The sequence below is a fragment of the Salvelinus fontinalis genome, unplaced genomic scaffold (assembly GCF_029448725.1).
Source record: "Salvelinus fontinalis isolate EN_2023a unplaced genomic scaffold, ASM2944872v1 scaffold_0055, whole genome shotgun sequence".
NCBI lineage: Eukaryota > Metazoa > Chordata > Actinopteri > Salmoniformes > Salmonidae > Salvelinus > Salvelinus fontinalis.
The window spans coordinates 566,665-579,324 of record NW_026600264.1 but is presented as its reverse complement, the minus strand read 5'-3'; the positions used below and the strand labels follow the sequence as shown (position 1 = coordinate 579,324).

The 12,660-nt window shown below is 47.9% G+C and overlaps 1 protein-coding gene across 8 annotated transcripts in view; it reads left to right on the top strand.

The window, feature by feature from the left end:
* LOC129842589 (lysine-specific demethylase 4C-like) overlaps positions 1–12,660 on the top strand; it is a 48,341-nt gene that overhangs the window by 9,086 nt on the left and 26,595 nt on the right. For 6 of the 8 annotated variants that reach the window (XM_055911216.1, XM_055911215.1, XM_055911210.1 and 3 more), the window contains 7 exons: positions 1,037–1,086; positions 1,326–1,429; positions 2,746–2,883; positions 5,061–5,251; positions 5,363–5,574; positions 6,762–9,445; positions 10,972–11,083. In XM_055911216.1, coding sequence (XP_055767191.1) covers positions 1,037–1,086; positions 1,326–1,429; positions 2,746–2,883; positions 5,061–5,251; positions 5,363–5,574; positions 6,762–9,445; positions 10,972–11,083 — 3,491 coding nt within the window. The remainder of the gene's footprint in view (positions 1–1,036; positions 1,087–1,325; positions 1,430–2,745; positions 2,884–5,060; positions 5,252–5,362; positions 5,575–6,761; positions 9,446–10,971; positions 11,084–12,660) is intronic. The other 2 variants (XM_055911212.1, XM_055911213.1) reach the window with 2 other exon arrangements.

Genomic DNA, 12,660 nt, shown 5'->3' with positions numbered 1-12,660 from the left:
GACGCGTTGTCTACAGGTATATTAACGTTAGACGCGTTGTCTACGGGTATATTAACGTTAGACGCGTTGTCTGCAGGTATATTAACGTTAGACGCGTTGTCTCTGTCTACAGGTATATTAACGTTAGACGCGTTGTCTACGGGTATATTAACGTTAGACGCGTTGTCTACAGGTATATTAACGTTAGACGCGTTGTCTACGGGTATATTAACGTCAGACGCGTTGTCTACGGGTATATTAACGTTAGACGCGTTGTCTACGGGTATATTAACGTTAGACGCGTTGTCTACGGGTATATTAACGTTAGACGCGTTGTCTACGGGTATATTAACGTTAGACGCGTTGTCTACGGGTATATTAACGTTAGACGCGTTGTCTCTGTCTACAGGTATATTAACGTCAGACGCGTTGTCTACGGGTATATTAACGTCAGACGCGTTGTCTACGGGTATATTAACGTTAGACGCGTTGTCTACGGGTATATTAACGTTAGACGCGTTGTCTACGGGTATATTAACGTTAGACGCGTTGTCTCTGTCTACAGGTATATTAACGTTAGACGCGTTGTCTCTGTCTACAGGTATATTAACGTTAGACGCGTTGTCTACAGGTATATTAACGTTAGACGCGTTGTCTACGGGTATATTAACGTTAGACGCGTTGTCTACGGGTATATTAACGTTAGACATGTTGTCTACAGGTATATTAACGTTAGACGTGTTGTCTACAGGTGTATTAACGTTAGACGCGTTGGCTACAGGTATATTAACGTTAGACGTGTTGTCTACAGGTGTATTAACGTTAGGCGCGTTGTCTACAGGTATATTAACGTTAGACGTGTTGTCTACAGGTATATTAACGTTAGACACGTTGTCTACAGGTATATTAACGTTAGACGCGTTGTCTACAGGTATATTAACGTTAGACGCGTTGTCTACAGGTATATTAATGTCAGACGCGTTGTCTACGGGTATATTAACGTTAGACGCGTTGTCTACAGGTATATTAACGTTAGACGCGTTGTCTCTGTCTACAGGTATGCCATCCCCCCTGAACATGGGAAGAGACTGGAGAGACTGGCTACAGGTAATATTTCTAGTCAAGTTTAACAAGATGAAATACTATGTAAAAGTAGAACACTTAGGCAGCGTTTAGACAGGCAGCCCAGTTTTGGTCTTTTGACAATAATTGGGCTTCCTGTCTAAATGTGGTTTTAGGAGGATATACCTAAATTATTGTACCCAATAGCAGTGTGTTTACTCTGTCAATCTAACAGTCTCTCCACGTTGTGTGTGTGTGTGTGTGTGTGTGTGTGTGTGTTCCAGGTTTCTTCCCCAACGGGTTTAAAGGATGTGAGGCGTTTCTCCGTCATAAGATGACCCTGATCTCCCCTTCCATCCTGAAGAAGTACAGCATTCCCTTCGACAAGGTAGGACAGACTGACTGTCTTTAACTGTCACTTTTTTAAAAACCCTTTCATCTTAACTGTCACTTTTTTAAAACCCTTTCATCTTAACTGTCACTTTTTTAAAACCCTTTCATCTTAACTGTCACTTTTTTAAAAATCCTTTCATCTTAACTGTCACTTTTTTAAAAACCCTTTCATCTTAACTGTCACTTTTAAAAAAAAACTTTCATCTTAACTGTCACTTTTTTAAAAACCCTTTCATCTTAACTGTCACTTTTTTAAAAACCCTTTCATCTTAACTGTCACTTTAAAAAAAAAACTTTCATCTTAACTGTCGCTACAACATGGTGTTAGAACACACACTTCTACACTGTCACCAACCTGCCTTCTAGTCATCTTTACCAACATTACAACAGTTCTTCACTTTAGTTGATTGTCTTTATGTATTGACTGGTTGTATATCGTCTTACAGTTTACTGCTGAGATACTGTCTGGACCTGGTCTTCATTAGGAGAGAGGTTGTGTATATCTGGTAGAGGCTGTGAGGCTGATACATTAACTATCCTGAGATACTGTCTGGACCTGGTCGTCATTAGGAGAGAGGCTGTGAGGCTGATACGTTAACTATCCTGAGATACTGTCTGGGCCTGGTCGTCATTAGGAGAGAGGCTGTGAGGCTGACACGTTAACTATCCTGAGATACTGTCTGGGCCTGGTCGTCATTAGGAGAGAGGCTGTGTATATCTGGTAGAGGCTGTGAGGCTGAGAGGCTGTGAGGCTGATACATTAACTATCCTGAGATACTGTCTGGGCCTGGTCGTCATTAGGAGAGAGGCTGTGTATATCTGGTAGAGGCTGTGAGGCTGAGAGGCTGTGAGGCTGATGCATTAACTATCCTGAGATACTGTCTGGGCCTGGTCGTCATTAGGAGAGAGGTTGTGTATATCTGGTAGAGGCTGTGAGGCTGATACATTAACTATCCTGAGTTACTGTCTGGACCTGGTCGTCATTAGGAGAGAGGCTGTGAGGCTGATACATTAACTATCCTGAGATACTGTCTGGACCTGGTCGTCATTAGGAGAGAGGCTGTGAGGCTGATGCATTAACTATCCTGAGATACTGTCTGGACCTGGTCGTCATTAGGAGAGAGGTTGTGTATATCTGGTAGAGGCTGATTGGCTGAGAGGTTGTGAGGCTGTTTCGTTAACTAGATAAACACAAGAGCAGTGTGGGAGATGATCTTTTCTGTCAAGGGATCTCAATGGGACAAATTGATAAAGGAAATTTGCCAGTGGGTTTTCTCCTCGATAACTCCCTCCTCGCCCGTCTCTCTCCAGATCACCCAGGAGGCGGGCGAGTTTATGATTACCTTCCCCTATGGTTACCACGCCGGCTTCAACCACGGCTTCAACTGCGCCGAGTCCACCAACTTCGCCAGTGTCCGATGGATCGACTACGGCAAGGTGGCCACTCAGGTAAGCTATTTCTGTTGTGCATTTCCACGTGGAACCAGGGACCCCTCCAGAACTATGGGGGGCAGTACTTCTGGGTCTCAGGGCAGGTGATGTCACTTTCACAATGGAAGCTTCTAGCACAGACACCTAACACGCTAGCGATTCTACTTCCCCCTGTGCACACACAGCTAACTAGCTAGCGATTCTACTTCCCCATGCACACACAGCTAACATGCCAGCGATTCTACTTCCCCCTGCGCACACACAGCTAACAAGCTAGCGATTCTACTTCCCCTGCACACACACAGCTAACACGCTAGCGATTCTACTTCCCCCTGTGCACACACAGCTAACTAGCTAGCGATTCTACTTCCCCTGCACACACAGCTAACAAGCTAGCGATTCTACTTCCCCCTGCACACACAGCTAACAAGCTAGCGATTCTACTTCCCCATGCACACACAGCTAACAAGCTAGCGATTCTACTTCCCCCTGCATACACACACAGCTAACTAGCTAGCGATTCTACTTCCCCCTGCACACACACACAGCTAACTAGCTAGCGATTCTACTTCCCCCTGCACACACACAGCTAACTAGCTAGAGATTCTACTTCCCCCTGCACACACAGCTAACAAGCTAGCGATTCTACTTCCCCATGCACACACAGCTAACAAGCTAGCGATTCTACTTCCCCCTGCACACACACAGCTAACAAGCTAGCGATTCTACTTCCCCATGCACACACAGCTAACAAGCTAGCGCTTCTACTTCCCCTGCACACACACAGCTAACAAGCTAGCGATTCTACTTCCCCCTGCACACACAGCTTACAAGCTAGCGATTCTACTTCCCCTGCACACACAGCTAACAAGCTAGCGATTCTACTTCCCCCTGCGCACACACAGCTAACAAGCTAGCGATTCTACTTCCCCCTGCACACACACACAGCTAACAAGCTAGCTATTCTACTTCCCCCTGCACACACAGCTAACAAGCTAGCGATTCTACTTCCCCCTGCACACACAGCTAACACGCTAATGATTCTACTTCCCCTATACACACACAGCTAACAAGCTAGCTATTCTACTTCCCCCTGCACACATACAGCTAACACGCTAGCGATTCTACTTCCCCCTGCACACACAGCTAACAAGCTAGCTATTCTACTTCCCCCTGCACACACCGCTAACAAGCTAGCGATTCTACTTCCCCTATACACACACAGTTAACAAGCTAGCGATTCTACTTCCCCCTGCACACACAGCTAACACGCTAACGATTCTACTTCCCCCTGCACACACAGCTAACACGCTAGCGATACTACTTCCCCTGCACACACAGCTTACACGCTAGCGATTCTACTTCCCCCTGCACACACAGCTAACACGCTAACGATTCTACTTCCCCTATACACACACAGCTAACACGCTAACGATTCTACTTCCCCTATACACACACAGCTAACACGCTAGCGATTCTACTTCCCCCTGCACACACAGCTAACAAGCTAGCGATTCTACTTCCCCCTGCACACACACAGCTAACACGCTAGTGATTCTACTCCCCCTGCACACACACAGTTAACAAGTTAGCGATTCTACTTCCCCCTGCACACACACAGCTAACACGCTAGCGATTCTACTTCCCCCTGCACACACAGCTTACAAGCTAGCGATTCTACTTCCCCTGCACACACACAGCTTACAAGCTAGCGATTCTACTTCCCCCTGCGCACACACAGCTTACAAGCTAGCGATTCTACTTCCCCTGCACACACAGCTAACAAGCTAGCGATTCTACTTCCCCCTGCACATACTTAATAGTATGCTAGTCTGGTTCCTAACCCCTGTCCCCTCCTCTCTAGTGTAGTAGGGACATGGTGAAGATCTGTATGGATCCCTTTTGTGGAGAGGTTCCACACTAAATAGTATGCTAGTCTGGTTCCTAACTTTCCTCCCTACCTCTCTAGTCTCCTTTTGTGGAGAGGTTCCACACTAAATAATATGCTAACTCCCTTCTCCCCTCCACCCTAGTGTACATGCAGTAAAGCCATGGTGTAGTATGGGTCATGTACACTAAATAGTATGCTAACTCCCTTCTCCCCTCCACCCTAGTGTACATGCAGTAAAGACATGGTGTAGTATGGGTCATGTACACTAAATAGTATGCTAACTCCCTTCTCCCCTCCACCCTAGTGTACATGCAGTAAAGACATGGTGAAGATCAGTATGGATCCCTTTGTGAAGTGGTTCCAACCGGACCGCTATGCTGTATGGAAGCTGGGGAAAGACTCCTGTCCTCTGGATCACACCCGAGCCACGCCCGCCACCACCCCAGAGCTACAGAACTGGCTACAGCGCAGCCGGGTCAAGGCTCCTGTGAACAGGTATGGGGATGGATGGAGGGAGGGGTGTGGGAGGAATTTGGAAGTGTGTGTGAACATGCATTGAATATATAGTGGAACGTCAAAGAGATACTAAATTTGGTCCCCTTACAGCAGTCTCCCACACCCACGGACCAGATCCAAGCGCCTGAGGACCAGCGAGGAGCCTGTAGCCTTGGAAGGGTGCTCTGTCCTGGGTAGGAGGAGAGGCCTCGGAGGCACCCTGGGTCCCAAGGTCCGGAGAGGCTGCAGGGCTGGGGAGGATGAGGAGGAGGAGGATGAGGAGGAAGGAGAGGATCAGACTGAGAATACACTCCGGCTCCCTGGTAAGAGATGAGTTGAGTGATTCTGAATGATGTATTGATTGATGGTAAGAGATCCAATTCAATTACTAGAGAGGCTATGTCATAATCCCTCAACGTTCCAGAATGGGGTGAAAATGTCAGCCATATTGGTCAGGGAGAAATCCAAACCAGTTTAATTGGAATGATTGGCAGTAGAAGCATAATCCTGATACTTAAAATAAAACTAAAGTGTGTGAGATATATCACAAATTGTGCAATAGAATTATTATCAACCTAAAATATTGTCAAAAAAAAATGAATGGAACCATTCGTCTTAAACAGTCTGGCTAGCTAACAGATATATAGTGCAGACGAAATCCTTCAACTTCGTTATTTTACACCATGTCTTTATAAACAGCGCTGGCAAAGCATGGTTGACCAACTCCCTGACCAACATGGCTGCCCCTTTATCCCATCATAAGAAGGTTCATGACCATTCTAGTATTGTAATTCCTAAATCTATGGCTAACCCATCCTAAGCAGGGTCATGTCCATTCTAGTAATGTAATTCCTAATTCTATGTCTTACCCATCATAAGCAGGTCCGTGTCCATTCTAGTATTGTATTTCCTAATTCTATATCTAACCCATCATAAGAAGGTTCATGTCCATTCTAGTATTGTAATTCCTAACTCTATGTCTAACCCATCATAAGGGGGCGGCAGCATAGCCTAGTGGTTAGAGCGTTGGACTAGTAACCGGAAGGTTGCAAGTTCAAATCCCCGAGCTGACAAGGTACAAATCTGTCGTTCTGCCCCTGAACAGGCAGTTAACCCACTGTTCCTAGGCCGTCATTGAAAATAAGAATTTGTTCTTAACTGACTTGCCTAGTTAAATAAAGGTAAAAAAAATAAAAAAATAAGCAGGTTCATGTCCATTCTAGTATTGTAATTCCTAATTCTATGTCTATCCCATCATAAGGTTCGTGTCCATTCTAGTATTGTAATTCCTAATTCAATGTCTATCCCATCATAAGCAGGTTCATGTCCATTCTAGTACTGTAATTCCTAATTCTATGGGTTAAAGATCCAATTGGACACAAGCCTTTTATCTTCTGGGTTTGAGCCCATGTAGACTAATATTTTATCATTCAAATGTTTGTTTTTTTGACCATCTCAAAGGTATTTTTTGATCTGAGAGCGGATTTTCTGTTGTGTGTCTGTTCCACAGGTCCTTGCCGGCAGATGTGTGTGGTGAAAGTCAACAGAATGGAAGTGGAGAGTGACCGGTTGGCCTTCCCCTGTCCTCCTGAACCTCTGCGCCCCTCGTCTTTCCCCTCGCCCTCGCCCTCACCCTCTTCCGACTTCGCTTCTCGCCCCTCTCCCTCTCTGACCCCTGTCTCAGTGGACACCACAGAACAAGGGACAGGGGTAGGGACTCACCCCTCACCCCATCTGCATCCCACTAACCCCCCACAGAACCCCTCAGGGTCAGAGTTCCCAGAGGTCATTAAAGGACCCCATCAGAGGTCCGAGGCTGCCCCTACACCTGCCCGATCAGAAAGAAGAGAAATCCCCGGAGGACCGCTTAAGTCAGTATGTATAGAATCTACTCCACTGGGACTGGTCCCTGACGACTGCTCTATGGATGTCCACCCCTCTCCAGACCCCTTACGGACCAGGTTACCTTCCCCCAGAACGGTGCACCCGACTGGGGCTCAGGGGTGTACGGACTCAGCCTGTGGCCCTGGAGCTTTTCAATCAAGCTCTTCTTACGTAGAGAAGTCGTCTCTAAACCTAACCTCAACCCTAGCCCCCAGCACTGAGTATACAATGGATACATGTCAAGGTACTGCGGTTAATACTAACACCACTACTACTACTACTACTACTACGACGCACAGCAGTCACAAGTCTGAAAGCAGAACACCAGCACTTTATAATGACATTTACACTAATACTGACTCCGGGCCCAGAGGACGTGTTATTTCCAGCCCGAGTTCTGGTCCGGCTAACTTGTTCAGGTGTAGTGAACCAAACTGCCCTCCTATTGAAAAGTGTTCCTCTCTTCCTATGTCTACTACACACAACTGTGTCCCCATACAACACCCTTCCCTTCCGAGGTGTAGTTTACAAGACTGTTCCCCTCCTCTCCTCCAGTTGAACAACGGGGTCGACATGCCCTTCCTCACTCCAGAACTGTCTGGAGAGACGAGGTTCTGCCCGCCCCTGCCGCCCGTTCTCACCCAGGAGATGCCCTCCCTCACCCTCGCCGTCAGCGGAGGTCACACCGAGATCAAAGGGCCGAGGTTGTCGTCGTCGTCGTCCTCCTCGACCGGGCGACACGGTGGTGCTCTAACCTTACCGGATTTACCAGACGGTCACCCGGTCCTCGCCCCCGTGCTCCAACGCGAGACGCCCACGACCCTCTCGTCAGAAACAGAAACGTTAACGGACGAGGTGTGCGAGGTAGAGTTGGCGTCGAAGAAGTCGGAGGGCGAGGATTTTCGACCGTTAGCGCCTTACAGCGACTGGTGCTTGGGTTCTACTGAAGACCACCATAGACCAGAGCTGGATTTACAGTTAGCTAGTGAAACTAGCGACGCTCAACCCAAAATGGCCGCCTCTGATCACAAAATGGCCCCCTCTCGGCACTCTGAACCTACTGAAGACCACCACCATAGGCCAGAGCTGGAGTTACAGGTAGCAGCTTACGCGGCTAGTGAAACTAGCGACGCTCAACCCAAAATGGACGCCTCTCTGCGCAAAATGGTCGCCGCCACTTCCCATCTAGAAGCACTACCAATCCAAACATTGTCTGAGGCAGTACTGACCATCGAGAACCACTGTAGTCGAACCTCCGCGGAGACCCATGCTAGCAATAATAACCACATGCTCTGTGACGTTACTCTACTGCCAACGCAGCAAATCCAGAAACACAGGTCCTCGACGGCAACTGCAGCAGTATCCATGGACTCCAACTCAGAAGGATCCTCTCAAAGAGACAATGTATTTAGAGACTCCAGGACTAAGGGTTTATATCTAGCTAGCACCAGTTTGACTTCTAAAGATAAGTTGATCCACTCTTCTGAGCTGAGTGAATTAAATGACAATTCAGCAACATTACAACACCAAAACAACAACGACCAAACTCCACACTCAAACATGGATGCCGTTTGTAGTTCCCGAAATGTGGAATCCATTTGTAGTTCCCAAAACGTGGATTCCATTTGTATTTCTCGAAACATGGACTCTGTTTGTAGTTCCCAAAGCCTCTACCTGGAGCCCAAACCTTTCTCAGACGGTATCTGGAAGAACCTCAACTCCCAGAGTCCTGCGGTGCTCATCGAGAGCCTCCACCACCCGGAGCTCCCCGCCGACTATACTCACGATGCACTGCCCTACACCATGTGGACCGAGCCGCAGTGCAAAGAGGTCACAGACCTCGATCACGAAACTGAGACGGACGACCAGGACCCAGAGGGACATGGGGACGGGCCTCTCACCTGGGCCCAGCTGGAGTCCACGTCTCTGGGGTCGGCCGGTGTCGGGGAGCCCCTGGGCCTCTGTGGAGACTTTGAGCTCCAGAGAGGGGAGGTGGAGGCAGCGGAAGCCCTGGCTCTGTGCAGGGAACTGGGGGTGGAGAGGGAGGCCGAGGGGGCTCTAGAACCTGACCCTCCTGAATCGCCCTTGGAGGAGAGACTGGGGGAAGGAGAGGAGGAGGAGGGGGTGTCAGATATGGAAGAGGGAGATTCGGAGGATGAGGGGCAGAGCAGCACGAGGGAGGAGAGTAGTAGTGAGTCATCGGAAGGAGAGGCTGAAGAAGAGGAGGAAGAAGGGGAGGAAGACTATGATAATGATTTGAGCGACTTTGAGTGTGGCGACTCGGGGCTGGAACCTGGAGAGGTTTGCACTGTGCGTATGGCTGCTGAGACACACAAACACGATAAAGCACACACACATATACGATAACACACACACACACACACATACGATAACACACACACACACACACACACATACGATAACACACACGCTTTGGAAAATACCTATTCCAATCCTTTTGATTGTCTTTTCAAAACCATGTTTAAAAAATATATATAATATATATATATATATATATAACATAAACAAAGACTGGTTTTTATTATGTGTTTCAGAAATGTTCACGTATACCAATGACATTAGTTCCCACATTCAGCTGCATAGTGACCTTAGTTTTGTACCAAATGGTACCCTCTTCCCTTATTTTTGACCAGGGCCACACACACAGAGACACACACACACAGAGACACACACACACGCGCGTCAACATATCCCTATTGGGGCCCCCCCGGTCAACATATCCCTATTGGGGCCCCCCCGGTCAACACATCCCTATTGGGGCCCCCCCGGTCAACACATCCCTATTGGGGCCCCCCCGGTCAACATATCACTATTGGGGCCCCCCCGGTCAACACATCCCTATTGGGGCCCCCCCGGTCAACATATCACTATTGGTGGCCCCGGTCAACATATCCCTATTGGGGCCCCCGGTCAACATATCCCTATTGGAGCCCCCGGTCAACATATCCCTATTGGGGCCCCCGGTCAACATATCCCTATTGGGGCCCCCGGTCAACATATCCCTATTGGGGCCCCGGTCAACATATCCCTATTGGGGGCCCCGGTCAACATATCCCTATTGGGGCCCCCGGTCAACATATCCCTATTGGAGCCCCCGGTCAACATATCCCTATTGGGGCCCCCGGTCAACATATCCCTATTGGAGCCCCCGGTCAACATATCACTATTGGTGGCCCCGGTCAACATATCCCTATTGGGGCCCCCGGTCAACATATCCCTATTGGAGCCCCCGGTCAACATATCCCTATTGGGGCCCCCGGTCAACATATCCCTATTGGGGCCCCGGTCAACATATCCCTATTGGGGGCCCCGGTCAACATATCCCTATTGGCCAATTTACTCCCCTATGGGCCCCGGTCAACATATCCCTATTGGCCAATTTACTCCCCTATGGGCCCCGGTCAACATATCCCTATTGGCCAATTTACTCCCCTATGGGCCCCGGTCAACATATCCCTATTGGCCAATTTACTCCCCTATGGGCTCCGGTCAACATATCCCTATTGGCCAATTTACTCCCCTATGGACCCCGGTCAACATATCCCTATTGGCCAATTTATTCCCCTATGGACCCCGGTCAACATATCCCTATTGGCCAATTTACTCCCCTATGGACCCCGGTCAACATATCCCTATTGGCCAATTTACTCCCCTATGGACCCCGGTCAATTTGGTGCACTATGGAATAGGGTGTCATTTGGGGGTGACACCTTTAAACTTTGAACCCTCAGTCTGACCCCTGTTCTCTTCCAGTATCCAGCTGCACCATACACACAGACACACACCAATGACATTTGACCCCCTGTCTTTCCCAGTACCCTGCTGCTCCGCTGGTGAAGAGAACCAGTAAGAGCTGGCGTCGCCCTCTGAGGAAGCCCACCGCCCGGGCCGTGCCCTCCACTGCCAAACAGGCTGTCAGCGACGACGGTAGGCACACACATACACCAACGTACACACACACGCACACACATACACCAACGTACGCACACACACACGCACACACATACACCAACGTACGCACACACACACACACACACACACACACACACATACACACATACACCAACGTACGCACACACACACACACATACACCAACGTACGCACACACACACATACACCAAAGTACACACACACACACACACACACACATACACCAACGTACACACACACACACACATACACCAACGTACACACACACATACACCAACGTACACACACACACACACACATACACCAACGTACACACACACACACACACACACACAGGGAAAGTGGTGGGTTTACCGATGAGTTCAGCCTTAGGACGATAGCCACACTCTGTAACATTGTTACCGGCATAGAAGCAACTTCAAACTAGTGTTTTACTTCCTTTATAAAAGACTCACACCCTTTAAGAACAACTGATGTTTATATGTCCATTCATTAACTGTACATTGACAATGTTTTTTTTATTTTTTATATATAAATATTTTTATTGGACATATATACAGTTCTTGAAATAGATTATTATATAGAGTAAGCATCATACATAAATCAAGATTACAATATTAAGCCATCCCCCCGAAACAAACAAACCAAACATTCACTGTTAGTCCATTGACAATGTTAATATTTTATATTTAACCAGGCGAGTTGGTTAAACACACATTATTATTTTCAAAGAGGACCTAAAGTCCCATACACACAGTGACTACAAACATGACTACAAACGTGACTACAAACGTGACTACAAACGTGACTACAAACGTGACTACACACAGTGACTACAAACATGACTACAAACGTGACTACAAACGTGACTACACACAGTGACTACAAACGTGACTACACACAGTGACTACAAACGTGACTACAAACGTGACTACAAACGGTGACTACACACGGTGACTACAAACGGTGACTACACACGGTGACTACACACAGTGACTACACACAGTGACTGCACACAGTGACTGCACACAGTGACTGCACACAGTGACTGCACACAGTGACTGCACACAGTGACTGCACACGGTGACTACACACGGTGACTGCACACGGTGACTGCACACGGTGACTGCACACGGTGACTGCACACGGTGACTGCACACGGTGACTGCACACGGTGACTGCACACAGTGACTGCACACAGTGACTGCACACAGTGACTGCACACGGTGACTGCACACGGTGACTGCACACGGTGACTACACACAGTGACTACACACAGTGACTACATACATCATGGGGGACAAAAATGAAAGAAAACAAAAAAACATTTAGTGAAATAATTTCAGCTACCCCAAACGATCTAGAATGACTACCCCAAAACAGCTACCCCAAACGATCTAGAATGACTACCCCAAAACAGCTACCCCAAACGATCTAGAATGACTACCCCAAAACAGCTACCCCAAACGATCTAGAATGACTACCCCAAAACAGCTACCCCAAACGATCTAGAATGACTACCCCAAAACAGCTACCCCAAATGATCTAGAATGACTACCCCAAAACAGCTACC